We start from the raw sequence: 17288 nt of genomic DNA on the forward strand, positions 1-17288 counted from the left end.
CATTTGACTGAATGGGAAGAGATTATTTCATTGTGTACTAGCAGCATCCACTGCATCCAGAAAGCGCCCTTCCATTCCCAGCATGCCCTAGCCAGCATGGCAGCTGAAGGCATGCTGGGAATAGCAGGGTTTTGTTGGTCTTACTCCTGCAAGAACTGCACTTTTAGCTGACCAGACAATTGCTTAATTGATTCAAAGGCATACCTTAGTCCAACTGATAATCAGGGGGAGGCAGTTTTAATTAAGTAAATAAAAGTCATTCCGGATGAGCTGAAAGAAGCATTCTTCCATGTGCAAGAAGAATGGATGATGCCTCTTTTAAGATGATGCCTGCAGCTTTCCTTCTTTATTATGAATCTCGTCTCACATGGAAGCATTTGCAGATCGGATCGACGATGAAGACTTGTACAATTAAGACCCTGGGGTGTCTTCATCTGGTCAAATGTGCTCAGGCGTCTCTGGTATTTACATAGACACAACCGGTATTGTCCAGGATCCTCCTCCCCAGTGCCCTCCATTGGTGCTGGACTGCAGCATCTACCAATTTGCCATGCTGGATGGGAATAATCAGTGTGGCTTGAGAATTACAAATTGGGCAAGGCTGTTAGCACAGAAGGCTCGGCAGAGGGATCTAGACTGACAGAGGGCTGGCGACAGTCCCTCCCTCGACCCACTGGAATAGCTTTTGTCCTGATGGTGATATGCTGCCTCCGGAACCAGATGCCACATTTTTTCCACACCGTGCGTAGCTCAGTGGTGGAGCTCATGGCCACAGGATGTTGTGGTGGCCCATGTGGAGAGCTTCTAACTTTGGGCACATTCTTGGAGGAGAAGGCCATCCATGGCAGCTGGTCCTGGCAGCTCTATGCAGCCTCCAGGATCAGAGGTGGCCTGCCTATGCACACCAGCCATGGAGGAACTGGCCAGGGACAGGCTGTTGTGCTCGCGACCTGCCTGAAGCTCCCCTGGCTGGTTGTTGTGCAAAGAACACTGGACTGGAAGGACCTCTGGTCTGATCTTGCAGGGCTGTTCAAGTGTTCTGGAGTGATCTCACACCCATGGCCGGAAACCAGCATTCTGCAAGGCCTCGTTCATGGTCGGGCAGGAACTACTCAGTGCTGACACCTGCCTGAGCTCCTCACCACTAGGAAACTGGCCCTAAAAGCCTCCGTGTCAGTTTCAGACTGATACCACATTGGGTGCTTCAGGCACTGCAGGACGCGAGGAGGCGGCTTTCGTGCATACGGGGTGCATGCAGCCACCTTGGGGCGCTGCTGCCACTGCTGGGGTACCTGGGGTGGGGGTGGTGGCCATCCATCCAAGAGGCAGCTCCCCAGCAGCCCTGACTGCATGCGCACCGTTATGTTGCTGCCGGCAGGACAAGTCGGCCGGCCTCCCCATTACTGCCCCTGACGATCTAATGGCATTTGCGACGGTGTCACAATTGCCAGAAGAGCAGTTAATTATTACTGTCATCATCAAATATGTTCAATTTATGAGCCGTCCTAAAGTCCAGACTCTCAGAGTAACATGAATAATAAAAGCCAATATAAGGAGAACTGTGATAAAAGGCAGTTTTAACAACAGAAAGAAGTTTAAAGAATCTAAAAGTCGCAACAGTCACTTAAAATGGTTTTTAAAGGGAGAGTGAAACATGGAAAAAAGATCATTTTAAAATGCAGTGCTATTTTGTGAAAAATAACAAGCAACAGCAGGTTAAACAGAATGAGTAGCTGCAGGGCCTTGGGGTTCTCATACAGCAGGGGTGCGGAACCTCTTTAGTCTGGACTAAAGGCTGGACTGGTCTCAGGAGCTGCACTGGAATTGGCCCTCAGACCTGAAGCCTTCTATCCCTGCCTTACGGGATGGTGTGGTGTGGACAGGTTGGAATTACGGGTTCTCTCCTTGTGAAGGCTGCCCTTTCCAAGAGCATCATCTGCCACACTTCTTTGGCCAACCCCGGGAAAATGGTTTAGCCACTCTCTCCCCCCTTCCCCACCTCTCTCTTGGTCTCTCTGTGACTGGCTTGTGCCCATTTCCTCTCTGAAGCTGCTCTTCAAGCGGCAGAGACTGGAAGGGCTTTCCCACCCAAGTCAACAGGGAGCAAGACACCTACTATCCAAAGCGCCGAGGTCTCTCTGGGACAACGATGCTGTCGCCATAATTTAAACCTGATCCAACACATTTGGAAAAGCACTCATTTTTTCTTAAGGGATGGCTTGTGAACCCCACTGACAACACAGGTTTACACCAGGTGGTGTAGATTTTGAATATTATGGGTGAACAACTAGAATTAAGGTAAAAAACCCTGAAAATAGAATATGAGAGAACTTGAGGCTGGACCATGTTCAAATGGAAGGGGGAAGCTTTACAAGCAAGGTGATTGCTTTTTTTGGTTTGGAGGTTTTTCATTTATGGTTTATGCCAGGATAGGCTACGTGATGTGCTCCAGGTATGTTTGACTACAGTGCCTATAATCCCATGACCACTGTGCTTACAGGCTGTGGTTGATGGGAGGTGCAACACAATAATGCAAAGTTTGCTAGGGAGTGAGAATGAGGGAAAAGAGTGTGAGCAGAGCGAAGGGGTGAGCTATGCCTTATTGGGATCTCAGGCAAAAAGTCACACTAGGAGCTCTCCGCGGTTCTGAAATTCTGGCCTTAGCTGCTTACTACTAGACTGCATCGCCTAAACCAGGGGTGGCGAACCTATTGCTTGTGGGCCCCAGCGGGCACGCAGAGCCCTCTCTGTTGGCACATGAGCTAAATGGCTCCAGTTTCGCCCCAGCAGCCGAGCATTGGAGAACAGCATATGTAAGGGGCCATGCGCATGCTTGGAAAGGAGCAGTGGTGCCCGGCGATGATGCCACAAGCTGCGACACGTTCGCCATGACTCATCCGAGCTTTCGCATGGCTGGTCAGTGCGCTGCCAAGGATAGATATATATTAGCTTGGACTGGCTGTGAGTTGTTTTTTCTAAACTAAAACCTCAGTTTTCAGGTTGTATTGTAATGTTGGCACTTTGCGATAAAGAAGTGGGTTTTGGGTTGCAGTTTGGGCACTCGGCCTCTCAAAGGTTCGCCATCACTGGCCTAAACTATTAGGTAGGGATACTCCTCTAGAAACATTTGTCACAACTTTGGAACTGCCACGGTTGCTTCCAATGGCATCTGCAATTTGCATCCATTCAATGAACCAATGAACACATGAAGTGGAAAAAATAGCTCCGTGGATTTTTTTTTTTTTTTTTGAGAACTATCTGCGCCATTTGACTGCCTTTGCCCAACAGCAATTTTATGACCTAAGAATGGCCATGGAGAAAATCGATGCATTCAAAACATGATGCTGGAGGTGCGCTTTGCAAATACCCTGGACCATATGAAAGACCAACAAGAGGGTCCTAGATCAAATCAAGTCTGAGCTTCCCCTAGAAGCAAACATGATAAAACCGAGGTTGTTGTACTTTGGACACATTATGGGAAGGCAAGCCCTGGAGAGGACAATCACATTAGGAAAAGTTGAGGGCAGAAGACGAAAGGGAACACTGAATATGAAATGGATGGACTCCATACAGGAAGCCACAATGGAGCTGTCATGGGCAGGACACTCTGCAGAGTTTTCATTCATAGGATCACCATAGGTCAAAGACAACTTGATGGCACATGACAATAACAAGAAAGAAGCACAAACTAAGAGTACCTGCTTTGTGGAATTTTTCCAACAGTTCGTGTCGAATGGACTCTTCCAGGTTGAAGTAGTCATGGTCTTCATTGGGGTCTTTGAGAAACAGGGGGATATGCTGAAACACGATGACATGCTTGCACTTCCTCTCTGTGGCGATGGCAAGCTGGTGGCTAAGCCAAGCATCCTGAGCGGTCTTCAGTTCCGGGCATTTGGAAGCATCGAAGTAAAGCTGAGAGTTCAACACGAGGAAGAAGATGCCTCCAACCCAAAAGCTGAAGTAATCATCCCCCCACTCCTGGCAAAAATGCTCAATTGTCTCTGGGGTTGGTGTGTTCCCAAGGTCATGATTGCCACTGACAAAAACCAGGGGGATGTCATGATGCACACCACTCAGGGCGTCCTTCAGGTCGCGGGTCTGTGCCTCTCGCCATGGTGTCCCTACAAGATAAGAAGGAGTAGGTGTTATTTTTCGCAGAACTTTCAGAGGCTTTGGTTCCCTGGAAAGTTTTGGACACCTTCCATTCTCATTGTTCACTGAAACAGGGATGATAAAACTGGAACAACCAACTACAATTATTCTGAGTGTTACAATACGAGGAGCTGTCAAAAGCTGAGCAAAGAAGGACGATGATGTCTCTCTGAACTGGCAAGGGGATTTCCTGGGACAAGGCATCTGGACTTGGGGTGGTTCCTGTGAGGTGGACTGCAATGGGGGTCTGGGTGTCAAAAAAGTTCTCCCATGCCTCTAGAAGCTGCCCATCCCTGACCCAGTGCAAACCCATTCTTCCATATTTGGTACAAGCCGGGCATTTGCATATGAAGCCAATTCATTGTTGGCTCCAGAGAATTTCTAAGCTGGGTAGAGATGCACTGAATTGTAGCTCGCATTCTGGTAGTCCCAGGCTGGTGGGCACCCTCCAGCCACCCCCCCTGCATGGATGCCTTCAAGGAATCAGTAGAGGACAGGAGGGAGGGATCATGGCACGGCCAAGGGTCCTCCGTGCTTCCCTGCTCTCTTGTCACGCTTCGGCATCTGGGGAATAATCCCGTATTCCCAGTACTGACAGCCTTCCAGATGCTTCACACTTCACCTCCCAGCAGCTCCCACCAGGGATTCTGGGAGCCACAGTCCCAGACATAGGGAAGATGCCATGTTGGGGAATGCTGGTCAATTTGAGGGTGCAATCTGATTGGGCCCTGAATGCTCCAAAGCCCCTGAACTCCTTGAGGCACCCCGATCATCCAGTGGAGTGCAGGGGGCAGCACAGTTCATCTCTGCTTCGTGCCATTTCCCACGAGATGGGTACTTTTGGACACTGGGCAGCAGAAATTCAGAGAGGGAGGGAAGGCGCCTGGAAGGCGCTCAGCACAGCTCATGTCCTGCCCTCTCCAGTGTCTTCCCCTCCCACTGGAACACCACCTTTGACCCTTTCTGGGCTCGCCTCCCCAACCTTGGGGGCAGCCAGCACGAATCTCAGGGCTGGCTGCAAGGGGGTGCTGGAGGGGCAGGATGCACTGCCCACTTGCCCTTCCAGGGTAAGAGGAACCACCGGCACCTTGCAGCTGCCCCAACAATGCCGAAGGGCCATGGGGTTGCTCCCCAGGCCTAACCCTCTGAACTGGCATGTCCCTCCATCAACATTTCCCTCTCTCAGCTATTTTTATGCTCACATGGCATTGAAGCAGAGACCTGTCCACCCTGCTCTTTGCCAAGCACTGTGCATGTACAGGAACCGCCATCGAACGGCTGGCAAATGCCGGGGAGGAATTAGCCGGCCCCACATTGCACCATGGCGCAACGCCCGGTTGCGGGAACTGGTGTGCGTTTGCTCAAGTTGGCCACAGCCAGCGGCCGCACGGAAGCGCTGGCAGAGGATGCCTGCAGAAGGGCTAATCCCTTTGCTAATAATCCGCTCGTTCGCTGACCTTGGACGAGCACGCCGTGGAGGACACGGGGCGAGACCGAGGACCCATTTATAATGCATTAGCTGCAGTTCCCTCCTGCAGCTCCGGCTCTCTCTGCAGGTTCAGGTATGTACGAGGTGTTTTAATAACGAGCAACCCATCATGAATAGACAAATATGCTCTCATCCCCGGAAAAAAATAAAAATACACACCCCGAACCCAGCACCTACTTCTTGCAGGCTTTTATGAGAGAGGAAAGACACACTGCTGTGCAAAATTCCCCAACCTGGAGGATGCCTTCTGGCCGCTATAGACTACAACTTCCATCATCCCTTGGCAGCACAACCAATGGCCACTCCAGATGGTTTGGACTACAGCTCCTCAAACCCTGAGCATTGCTTGGAGTCACAGTTGAAGACTTCAGAAGGACATGAACTTGCTACCCTCTGCTCTAACTACTAGGCAACAGTGTCTTGTGGGGGCAGAGCTAAGCTTCACATGACGAAACTCCCAGCATCCCCCTTGGAGCAGCCATTCCAGAGGCCCAGAATGTGTCCACTGCCTCCTGCCGGGCAGTTCTGCCTTTGTTTTGCCTTTGGACTAGTTCTCACTGTGATTATTTCTCTGTGCTTTGGCTGCACCACTTCATACTGCAGGAGCAGGTGAGCTGGTCACCTGATTCACCTGGAAGGAAATCTTGCATCCGGGCAATTGATTAAGGTTAGCAAAAATGGCGATGTCACCCATTTTCTATTTAATGAATGACATGATCTAGTGAGAAGAGACTTGAAAGGAGAGGAGCTATTCCAAAAAAAGAGGAGCAGGAACAAAACTGGGAATAAAATAACTTTATTACATGCAAGGATTTTTAATTATTTCAAATCAAACATTTTGATGGCCTACTTACAGGGATTTTGAACGGTTGCCGTTTGGGGAAGAGACAGGAAGAAAAAAAGCTGCTTTATTCTAGGGATGAATAGATTTTGCTAAACCCAGTCTGCCTGTGTTTTGAAGAGCATCAGGCATCTTGTGTTCTGTTGTCCACTCACTGACAGAATCAAGAGTTGCTTTTTTAAAAATCAGAATTTGCAAATGTGCAAATATGCACGTTTGTGCATTAGTATTCATGTGCATGAATACAGATGAGTGCCAACCACCCACAAAAGTGAAAAACTGGCGTTTATTTCTGCATATCTTAGAAATAAAACTGCTCAGTTGTGGAAACCAGGGAGAAAGAAAACCAGATTCCTTGGAATTCATGGTGGATTCCACTGACATCTCTTGGTGAATCTAAAAGAGGACTCTTATGTTCTTCTTTCTTTGCTTCTTAACAGTCCAAGGAGAAGAAGAATAAGGAATGTACCTACAGGCAACTGATGATCCACCTATGATTACTTAGCAGCTCACCTGAGGCCCAGGTGCTGTACCTGGTGCCATCTTCTCTGCTATTGGCCTGCAGAACTACATTGCACTCCCAGGGCAGGTGGGGAGAGAGCAGAATGTGCTACCCCCAGAGTGATACCACCGTGCTGTTGGGGAAGAGAGGGACCCAGTCCTCTTGGTATTACAGCTCTGCAGAATTCTGCACATGGAGTCCCTCCAGCTCAGGGGCAGACTCGCTGGTGTCTTGGATTACAACTCCCACTAGCCCCAGCCTGAATGGCTGGTGGTCACAGATGATGTGAGCTGTAGCTCAAAACATTCTCAAGGACTGCAAGCTGCTCACCTGGCTGAACCTGCAGTACCATCTTCAGCCACTATGTGGCAGGCATCCCTACCCTGCACATAAATGTGTGGTTCATACAGTTTGAAGCCAAGGAATATCGACAGGTGCAAAGTTATACACCTGGCTCCTCGCTCCCACACCACGGGGAAGCCCTTCCCCCTCAGGAGAACGGCATGGGTGGTCCCATCCCGCAGGTGAGTGTAGGGATACACCATGGCAGATGCTCTGCCTAGCAGGCCAGAGGGCGTGCTGTTATTCATCCCACTCCGATGGCTGCGTAGCTTTCCCTGAAAACTCTGCTGTATCAAACGAAGGGTTGTTTCAACCCATGCAACACGAGGTCCATTATTCAGTAAATAAATAAATCCTCATTTATTTATTTACAAGCTGTTGCTGGAAATGAACGCCAAACCCTTTCTGGCCTTGTGTCTGTAAATCATTTTTTGTGGAGCACAAGGCAGAGCAATACCAGCAAATGAAAATAGGCATTCGGCAGGAAAAATGTACAATTGGCCTTATCTCAAAGTGGTTTACAATGATGCAAGTATTGGAAATATGCAACTACAGAGGGAACCCATACGGAGTTCTTAGAATAACCGACCTAAGGAAAGCAGGCATCTCTCCCCTGCACACTGCTTTTGGGGCCATAGGATAAGTCTGAATTCCCAGATCTCCGACGTTGGATCTGGGAATCAGGACTCTGCCTCATCTCACCTGTCCTTTGCCTGCCTTGCCTGCTGGCATGGAAGGAAGATATGCCAGCCGCCTTCCAAAGTTAGGAAAGCAACCGCAGACGGGGGAAAGGGGGTGTTCCAGGGACAGAGGAGGAAGCTGGAGAGTCTAGAACCCTTCTACCTTCTTCCCTCCCACTCCGAAGCGTTCCTGCTAGATGGGCGAAAATGTTTGTCTAGAGAAAAATGCAGGGCGGGAGGGCATGGAAGCAAAGATGACCTCCACGGCTCCCCCCGTTGATGAGCATAAACATTCAAGTAAACTGGGGGCTTCCGGGCATTGCAACAGGATTGCACACAAAATGAGTGTAACTTTGCCAATGCCCCAATTTCTTTTGCATGCTGACCTCTGTGTAGCTTATCTACTCCCAGTATTTTAATCCACTATATTATGGAGCAATTGCGAACTCAGTACATCTCCTTAGACTTCAACTATGCAGGACTCCACTTAACTACCTCCCTTTTTTCCTTCCCTTTTTTTTTTAAGGAACGATTCCTCCACCTACCACTGTGAAAATAATCACTGTGCTTCATTTAAGCACTGCTCAGTTCTCCTACCACACAGAGGCTCCTCATTCCACTTTATCAATTGCAGTCCACCACAGCTGGGACTTTAATTGGGCCGGCTTCAGGGGAAAAGGCAAGAGAAGGGCAGCATTACCCTGGTTTCCCAAGAGTTGCAAAGCCGAGCTTTTCAAAAGGGCCAGTGGCATTCATCAGCCTTACTGGCATATAGGGTGCCCCTTCCCTCAGCATCATCCTTCTCAGGAGGCCAAGTGCACAGTCCACATCTTGTCCTTGCGACAGCCTCATGCAGGGAGCTGGACCGAGGGAGGGCGGTCTGCCCTTGAGGTGCGGTGGGGATCTGATTCCAGGCATCCCAAGCATTTGTCTGATAACCTGGCCTCCCAATCCAACACCTTACTGATTCCCCACCATGCTAACCTCTGTAAGGCAGACCAAGGGAGAGCTGGATGCACTCCATCAAGGAGACCACAGCCTTGAACTGGGATGAGCCAAGCAGGGATGTCACAGGAAGGACCTTTGGAGGGCCTTCCTGAGAAGGGTTGCCAGGAGGCTGCCCCAGAGAGGAAGGTCAAGATCTCTTCTTGCTGATGCCAGAGTGTAGGACATGGAATAGTCAAGTCAACTTGCGGTAACCCAGATTCAGACTAGACATCAGGAAAGTTTCGTCACTGTCAGAGCAACAGGACGGTGGAACCAGTTGCCTGGAGAGGTGGGGGGCTCTCCCACATTTGTTGTTGTTAGTTGCAAAGTCGTGCCAGACCCCTCATGGACAACCTTCCTCTTCTCCAGGGAGTCCTTCCTTCTCATTAGGTGGCCAAAGTATTTGAGTTTCATCTTCAGGATCTGGCCTTCTGAAGAGCAGTCAGGGTTGATCTCCTCTAGGACTGACCGGTTTGATCACCTTGTGGTCCAAGGGACTCACAGGAGTCTCCTCCAGCACCACAATTCAAAGGCCTCAATTCTTCAGCGCTCAGCCTTCCTTAGGGCCCAACTTTCACAGCCATACATTGCAGCTGGGAAAAGCAAAGCCTTGACTATACGCACTTTTGTTGGCAGGGTGATGTCTCTGCTTTTTAGTATGCTGTCTATATTTGCCATAGCTTTCCTCCCAAGGAGCGAGCGTCTTTTAATTACTTGGCTGCAGTCACCGTCTATGGTGATCTTGGAGCCCAGGAAAATAAAATCTGTCACTACCTCCATTTCTTCCCCATCTATTTGCCAGGAAGTGAGAGGACCAGATGCCATGATCTTAGTTTTCTTAATGTTGAGTTTCAAGCCAACTTTCGCGCTCTCCTCTTTCACCCGCATCAAGAGGCTCTTTAATTCCTCTTCACTTTTTGCCATTAGAGTGGTATCATCTGCATATCTGAGGTTGTTGATATTTCTCCCACCAATCTTAATTCCAACTTTTGATTCATCTAGCCTGGCCTTTCGCATGATGTGCTCTGCATATAAGTTAAATAGGCAGGGCAACAATATACGGCCCCCTGCCACCCAGGTTCCTCAGCCAGCGCCCCCAGACTCACATCCGTCCTTTAGTGAACCAAAATGTTCAGCTAGTTGCCCTGGATCAGCTTTTTCTCAGCTTGAAATGGAAGCAATAAGCAGTGCGCGGAGACTTAAACTGCTGATACAAGACAGATCCGATCTCTTTAGGTATATATCCTAACAACGGTGCCTTCTTTCATTTTTGTTGAATAGAAGCAAACATCATACTGCAGTATATGCTATTGCCTTTTCATTTTTAGAATTTCAATAAAATAATTTCCATGTAAGCTTTGGATGTGTTTGAATACCACATTTAAACTAGATTGTGCAGTTAATTTAATTTCCCCCTAAGCAAATATTTCAGCTCAAATATTTTGTAGCTATTGGGAAAACTTTTGATATATTTATACTGTGCATAAAATTGACATGGATTACATTTTTAGTTCTGCTTACTAATATGAGATATTTTGCACGCTTGTTGAAGGAGAATGTGTTTTGGCAAGTAAAAATGGCTCAAATCAACATGCTAAATCAGATGACATTATTTAGAACATTGGAACTTTTTCCACTTCCAATATTCTAGGAAACCCCCATCTCTGATCAGGATAAGGCCCAGACGTTGATTCCGTACGGACTGGTATTTCTGGGTTTGTCTTCAATGGTTTGTTATAAATATTGCATTTCCCTATGTTAGTTTTTCATTCAGTCAGTCTATTGCTACTGCACCTTCCTCCCTCCCATCATGGAACTGAAGGCACCTCCACACAGCTGCCAGGTGGTCTCCCCTCCAAGCTCAGGCCAGCCCCAGACTTGCTTAGCTTCAACATGGCGGATGCCTGAAGTGCCTTCAGACCATACGCTGAGCCCACTCTAGCATGTAGCAGAACATGCGATCACTAACAATCGTTATGCATAAACTTCAACAAAGTACCCCAAATATTCTTTATTTTTATACATCTATTCTTTTTCTCTTTTTTGTTTTATAGGGCAGTCCAGTTGTTTTTCTATTGCGCAATGAAAAAATTAAAAATAATAAAGATAAAATAAAACCTATCCAAACTCACTCGCACACTCAGCCTAGAACAACCAAGGGAAACATTTGCCTCGTCATGTGTGTGTGAAATTGGATCGGCTCTGGGCCAGGCTGGCAGGCAAATGCCAGGGCAGCAAGACTCTTTCTCTATTTAATCCTGCACTGGATTGCACCCCGAGGGCAGGGACTCCCAGACCAGTTCAGAGACGTCCTCCTAGGATCTACTCCAAGGGTTGACTCCCTGCCTGCCTCAGCTGCCCCTCGCCCCCGCTTGCAGTTTTGGCCAGCCTCCTGGGACAGCAAAGGGTTAAGCCTAGACAGCTGAAGCAGAAGGCCTCTGTCTAGAGAAGATGCCTGCCATGGTTGCTCCAGAATTATTTTTCACGCCTCTGCCATGAGGGCGAGAGGGCTGTGTCCTGAAGTACCTGCAGATACATCTCTGCAGACCTGGTGGGATTACTTGAGTGTGCCACAGAGGGGTAAAAAGAGAGAAGAGCTGGCCCTGTGTTCTCCCAGCTCCACCACAAGCCATCATACGTGAAGACCTCAGCATCTCATTTTAGCCAGCAATTTAACCCAAGATTCAGCGGGCAGAACGAAATACTGCTGGCTCCTTCGCAGTCCTAGTGCATGGATGACAGCAATATGCTTGGAAAGCAAAAGTAACACGGTAATAGCAGTGTACTAAGCGGATCGATGCTGGAGACCAAAAGAGGAGCTGCCACACTGCAGTAAACGAGGACACAGGCGCTCTGGGGAACGCAGCCTTAAAAGATCCCACAGGATAGTTTTTCTGTTGGGATCAAGATTTAGAGAAACTGCTTTCCCCAAGCTCTTTATTAAGCCTGACCTTTGCTCACAAGCTTGAAGCTGCAGTGTTTCAATTTTCTGGGCTGTGTTTTTCACTGCAAGTTCCTGCTGTATTAATAATATACGATTAACAACAGCCATAACCAAAAAGTGTTCTTGGCCAGAGACGGGTGCTTTGCAATCCACAAGGTGAAGTGAAAATGCCTCCTACAAGGGCATTGGAATGATCAAGCGTTTATTTTCTTTTGGGATAAGAAAGGAGGGGATAAGTGAATGCACACCATTAAAAGCTCCTTACCAGCCGTGCCCGTGTTCGATGAGCTAATCCGTCCATCGATGTATAAACAGACGGATCACCACCTGTTCTGCTCCAAACCCTCTACAAATTTCGCAGAGTCCAAGAGGGCAGGACCCTCTTGTAGAAGACGGAAGATGCGCGCAGCCCAGAATTCAACACAAGGGCGACACTGGGGAAGGCAGGTGCAGAGGGAAGAGGCATCTAGAGAGGGGCGAGCGAGCAACGCTCATGATTTATTTATTCCCTTTCCATACTGCCCTGAAGCTCTCTGGCACCAGTTCTCCCAGGTGCCATCATGCTGCTGGTCTTGTGCCCAATTCCTGATATTGCAGAAGGATCAGCCCTTGTGAGCAGGGAATTATTTGTGCAACTTGAGCAGCAACTGAATGCACACCACTTTCCTTCACTGATGATGGGGGGCAATTCACTATTTCATAGAATCTAGAATAGAAGAGTCAGAAGAGGCCAGAAGACTGTCGAGTCCAGCCCCCTGCTGTTGCAGGACACCACGTTACACCATCCCACTCAGAGGGCTGTCCAGTTTCTTCTTGAATGTCTCTAGTATGGGAGAGCCCACCATCTCTCTAGGCAGCTGGTTCCACTGCCGTATTGCTCTGACAGCAAGGAAGCTTTTCCTGATGTCCAGCTTGAATCTGGGTTGTCTCAACTTGAATGGATTATTCCATGTCCATACTCTGGCATCAGCAGGAAGAGATCTTGACCTTCCTTTTGGAGACAGCCTTTGAGGTCCTTATAGAGGGATATCATGTCCCCCTCAGTCTTCTCAAGGCTGAACATGCCCCGTTCTCTGTCTCTCCTCACAGGGCCGTGTTTCCAAACCCTATGTGGCTTGGACTGTGTGACTGGAACGCCAGCACATGTCTGGCAATCTGCAAGCGTTTCTGGTGCACACATGTCCCCTCCTGCCCGTGGGGCCTTGAAGAAGGCAGGCGTGCATGTTTTGCAAGCAAAAAAGGATTCGTCATAGATTCCTGATGAAGCAGGCAAAAGGATGCGCATCTCTTACAGCGAGGCGTACTTTGTATTCAGCACAATGGAAACGGTAGGCTTTGAGAAGGACAGTGAAGGATCATGCAGGGTTTCCGAGAAGCGCTTTCAGGAATAACTGACAGTGACAGTGACACTGCATCACAGGGAAGGGAACATTCAGGGGGCAATGCTCAGTTTAGGAGAGCAGTACTGAAAGAGGATCATTTTGGAGAAACTCTCATGGCATGTTTGAATGGGGACAGGGTCATCATACTCCAAGTACCCACAGCAGTAAGCAAGCCTTAAGAGAATACTTTCCCTCTTTCAGACTGGGGAGAATATGGCACAAAAGCCCGAAAACCACCATACTGCCGGTGGTCATAGGATAACGAGGCCGAGGGAAGAAGGCAAGGCCTTCAAGCCACTCCTGGGCAGGGGACAGACTGGTCTGCACCCCAGATGTAGGTCAGTTTCACATTCTGGACAAAACGGCCTCAAGAAGCCCCATCTCCTGGGCTTCTCTGGGCTTAATGGCTTTATGGGGACCCCCAAGGGCACCCTCACTGGGCCGGCAAAATGTGTCTAGCTGGCCCTTCAGAGCCTGGGGTCCCTCCAGCTCCTTTCAGCAGACAAGTAGAGAAGTAATAACTGCCAGGAACTGGCTGGTTTTGGCCTATAGATCCCTACACAGCCCATCTCCCTGGTCCCCAGTCCAAGATTCTCACTACCATACCAGACTGGCCCTAAACGGATGCCCATTGCTACTTCCTGTGGCAGCAAATTCCACACTTTAACCATGCACCGCCTTGGGCCTGCTAAGGGTCCAGCAAAGCTGGTGAGGATGGCCGTCCATCTCCTCCTCCTTCGGCTTGAACTGTTTTCTGCAGTGTTCTCAGGGGGCTGGGCTTAGTTTCGCCCAGTCTGAACAAAGGAGGAAACTGCAGAGAAGAGACACCGTCGCACAATGACTCCCTGCACAAAACCGCCTCTGGAGCTTGTTGAAGAAGGAAAGGGGAGAACCTGCTCAGGCAAAAGGACAAGCTGGCTTTACAGCCAGTAAAAATATATTTAAATGCTGCTGATTAGTTGGAAAGTTCCCATCACTCGTCTGCTCTCAAAGCAGCATCTGATTAGAGCCTAAAACATCCCACCCATGAAAGCTCTAAGAAGGTGTCATGCTTAATACCAATCGTTCTTGTTTTCAGTTATGAGACTGTCCAAGCTTTGGCCGCTTTGTTTCAGCCTGACAGCACTGGCATAATTTCTCCCATCTGCCTTCTGTTCCTTTAAGTATAACTAGTTTTTATGTCTTAAAAAATATCAATTTGTGTCATTTCTACTGAGCCGTATCATACTCATTAGAGTCAGAAAATTAAGGACTTGAAAGTTATCTTGGCAGCTTTGTAAGTGGAAGGCGCCGACGCTGAAACGCTCGCTAGCAACTGATGGTGATAGAGGCGTATTTTCCACCAAAAAAAGTCAACTTCATTAAAGGAATGTGGCAATCATGAATAAAAAATGGTATCTCCTCCACTTGTCCACATCTGAATCACGGAAGCCGCGGAGAGATGCAGACGAGGTGCATGAAGACGTCGTGTGGCTGGCGGGATTTGCCAGACGGCTTATGGCTGCCCGAGCATCTTGGGAGTCTGGTTCAGTCACAGAAACATCAAGCCCTTGGCAAGCGAGTGTGGCACTCCGGGAACCTCTCTGGGCAGCCGCAGGGTCCCCAAGCCCTGGTGGTGGTACATCGCTCAGTGCTGACAATCCACACTGCCCTGAGGACAACTTTAAATCACACGCATCACTGACCACCCCACTTTAGGGACGCTCCCAGAACCCCTTTTCATGCCTACCAGCCGCATCAGATAACTCATTCACTGCCTGATGCTGAGGATGAGCTTCTTAGCTCCTACAGCATCTCCTGTCCCTCAGCCAGACGTGACACAGCAGAAACCGGTTGCTGGTACGACGAGAGTTTTTTCACCTGGAGATGGCCAGGTAGAACCTGGGCCCCTCAGGATAGGACAAAGGCAGTCTTTCCTTCAGAAAGCAAGCCAGTGGAATCGAAGCAGCTTTGCTCGAACTCTTCCAATGGCCATGTGGTGTGTCCTCGGATCTGGCTGGACTCCGCAGGACGTGGCAACCTCCCTTTGGGCACAGGGAGATGCTGCGGTGGAATGGCTTCCACACATAGCAGTAGCCCCGATGCACTGTAAGACATACCTCTGTGCCAGTGTGGGGGGCTGTGTGATGTGGAAGAAGGCCCGGTGGCAGGTGGGAGATCAGTCATGGGGGTTTCCTGGGGAGGACTGGTCCTCCCATGAAGCCTCATGGGTCCCTCCATTCAGGTGGAAGACTGGGACTGCATGTCTCCTCCACCCGCCGTGACGCCCCCTGCTGGGCCAGCCACTACCAATGCCCTGCTCTGAGGCTCCTCAAGGGAAGCCTTGGATGGGACAAGCAGCAGGCCCCCTCCTGCTGGGGCAAATGGTGCAGGCGGAGGGCAGCTGACTACTGAGGTATTGGGTAGGTCGGGCCGGTGCGCCGGAGAGCTGTGGGGCCCATACTTGACAGTAGGTAGTTGCCCAGTGCCTCCGAGGATTTCTCGGAGCAAGGTGTGCGATGGATTCCTTGGCAAGGCCACAAAGAAGGGCAGCCAGAGCGGCTTCCTAGAGCTTCCCCTCAGGGTGAAATCCCTCCCTCTAAGGGGGATCCTTCTTCAGAACAGGGCGCTGGAAAGAACGGCACCGGCAGCGTCCACAGCCACCTCACCCACAATGTCTTTCTTTGAGAAGCCGTGCCTATCACTTCTGGCGTCTGGGAGCCCCTGTCCCCAGACCTCCCATTCAGAAGGAGCCTTCCTTGTGCTCTCAATAGAAGGAAAGAGTTAGGCTAGGCCTGGTGTCCATCATTTAGTAAGGAAAATGCAAACTTTTCCCCAGTGCTGAATTATTTTTAACTTATGCTATTAGTGACTTAATTTTATCAATCACCACAGGTGGCCATTTGTCAACAGATTCCAGTCACGGAGAAGATGAGTCAACCAGTTCGAGATAGTTAAAATTGCTGTCCCCCTCCTGAAAAAAAGAGCCTCCCACATAATTTTTGTAAGATGACAGTCAAATTCTTGAAAAGAGCGACCCCCCGTATCAGCCGCCAACCTCCAAAATTTCATAATATCCTGAGCTAAGCCCAGCCAGCTTTCCATAATAAAGACCTCTTTATATTTGATCAACTTGATGTAATCCTTACAGTCTTCCAAAAGGAGGTTGGACATCTTGTGTGTGAACACTCCACATACGCTTAACCGATACATTTAACCCACAGAGCCATTTCACGAATGTCTCCACAAGGGCATTTATAGGCCGTCCATCACTGTTGTCTCTGGATGGCTTACAATATAATATAATCAAATCCTAAACAAAATAAATTAGCTATACCAAGACTGAATATGTAAAAATATAATAATTAAAATAAGTTAAATAAATATACAATTAAAATCAATTAACATTAAAATATTGATCAAATAAAAGGTCTTGACGTGGTGCCAAAAATCATATAATGACAGCGCCAGGCGGACCTCTCTGGGGAGCGCATTCCATAGCTTGGGTGCCACCGCAGAGAAGGCCCTCCTCCATGGGCTCTGTCTCCTGACCTCTTTCAAAGAGGGTTCCCAGAGGAGGGCCTCTGCTGCCGATCTTAAGGGACGGGAGGGCATATAGGGAAAAAGACAGCATACAGGGAAAACTCCAGATGTGGCCTAAAAGTTCAGGGACTAACCAAATTCACTGCAATCCAAATCTATTTGCAGCTCTTCAAGATCCGTTGGCTTGTCATAACTTCTGCTTCCAACAAGATTTTTTCCATCACTGGGGTAGCTAAGTATTTAATGAAACAGGCATTAAAATCTCCATCAACAAGCATTCTGCACAGTTACTGAACTGCGAGTGAAGAGCGCTCCAGGTGACTCAAGGGAGTGCTGTAAGATGGGGAAGTCTGGGGTGGAATACAAACGTTCATCACTACAAGGACTGCTCTCCTGCTTTATACAGAAGAGCCATGGCAATCATACAAGGAATATTTGCAGGAGTTC

The 17288-nt window shown here is 48.9% G+C and overlaps 1 protein-coding gene across 1 annotated transcript in view; it reads right to left on the reverse strand.

Moving 5' to 3' along the window:
• The window catches only part of CPPED1 (calcineurin like phosphoesterase domain containing 1), a 64258-nt gene that overhangs the window by 25503 nt on the left and 21467 nt on the right, over nt 1–17288 (reverse strand). The window contains exon 3 of the mRNA XM_044433803.1: nt 3699–4121. Within this exon, the coding sequence (XP_044289738.1) occupies nt 3699–4121 (423 nt within the window). The remainder of the gene's footprint in view (nt 1–3698; nt 4122–17288) is intronic.

This window comes from Varanus komodoensis, unplaced genomic scaffold, assembly GCF_004798865.1.
Source record: "Varanus komodoensis strain SLA01 unplaced genomic scaffold, ASM479886v1 scaffold26, whole genome shotgun sequence".
NCBI classification, from domain to species: domain Eukaryota; kingdom Metazoa; phylum Chordata; class Lepidosauria; order Squamata; family Varanidae; genus Varanus; species Varanus komodoensis.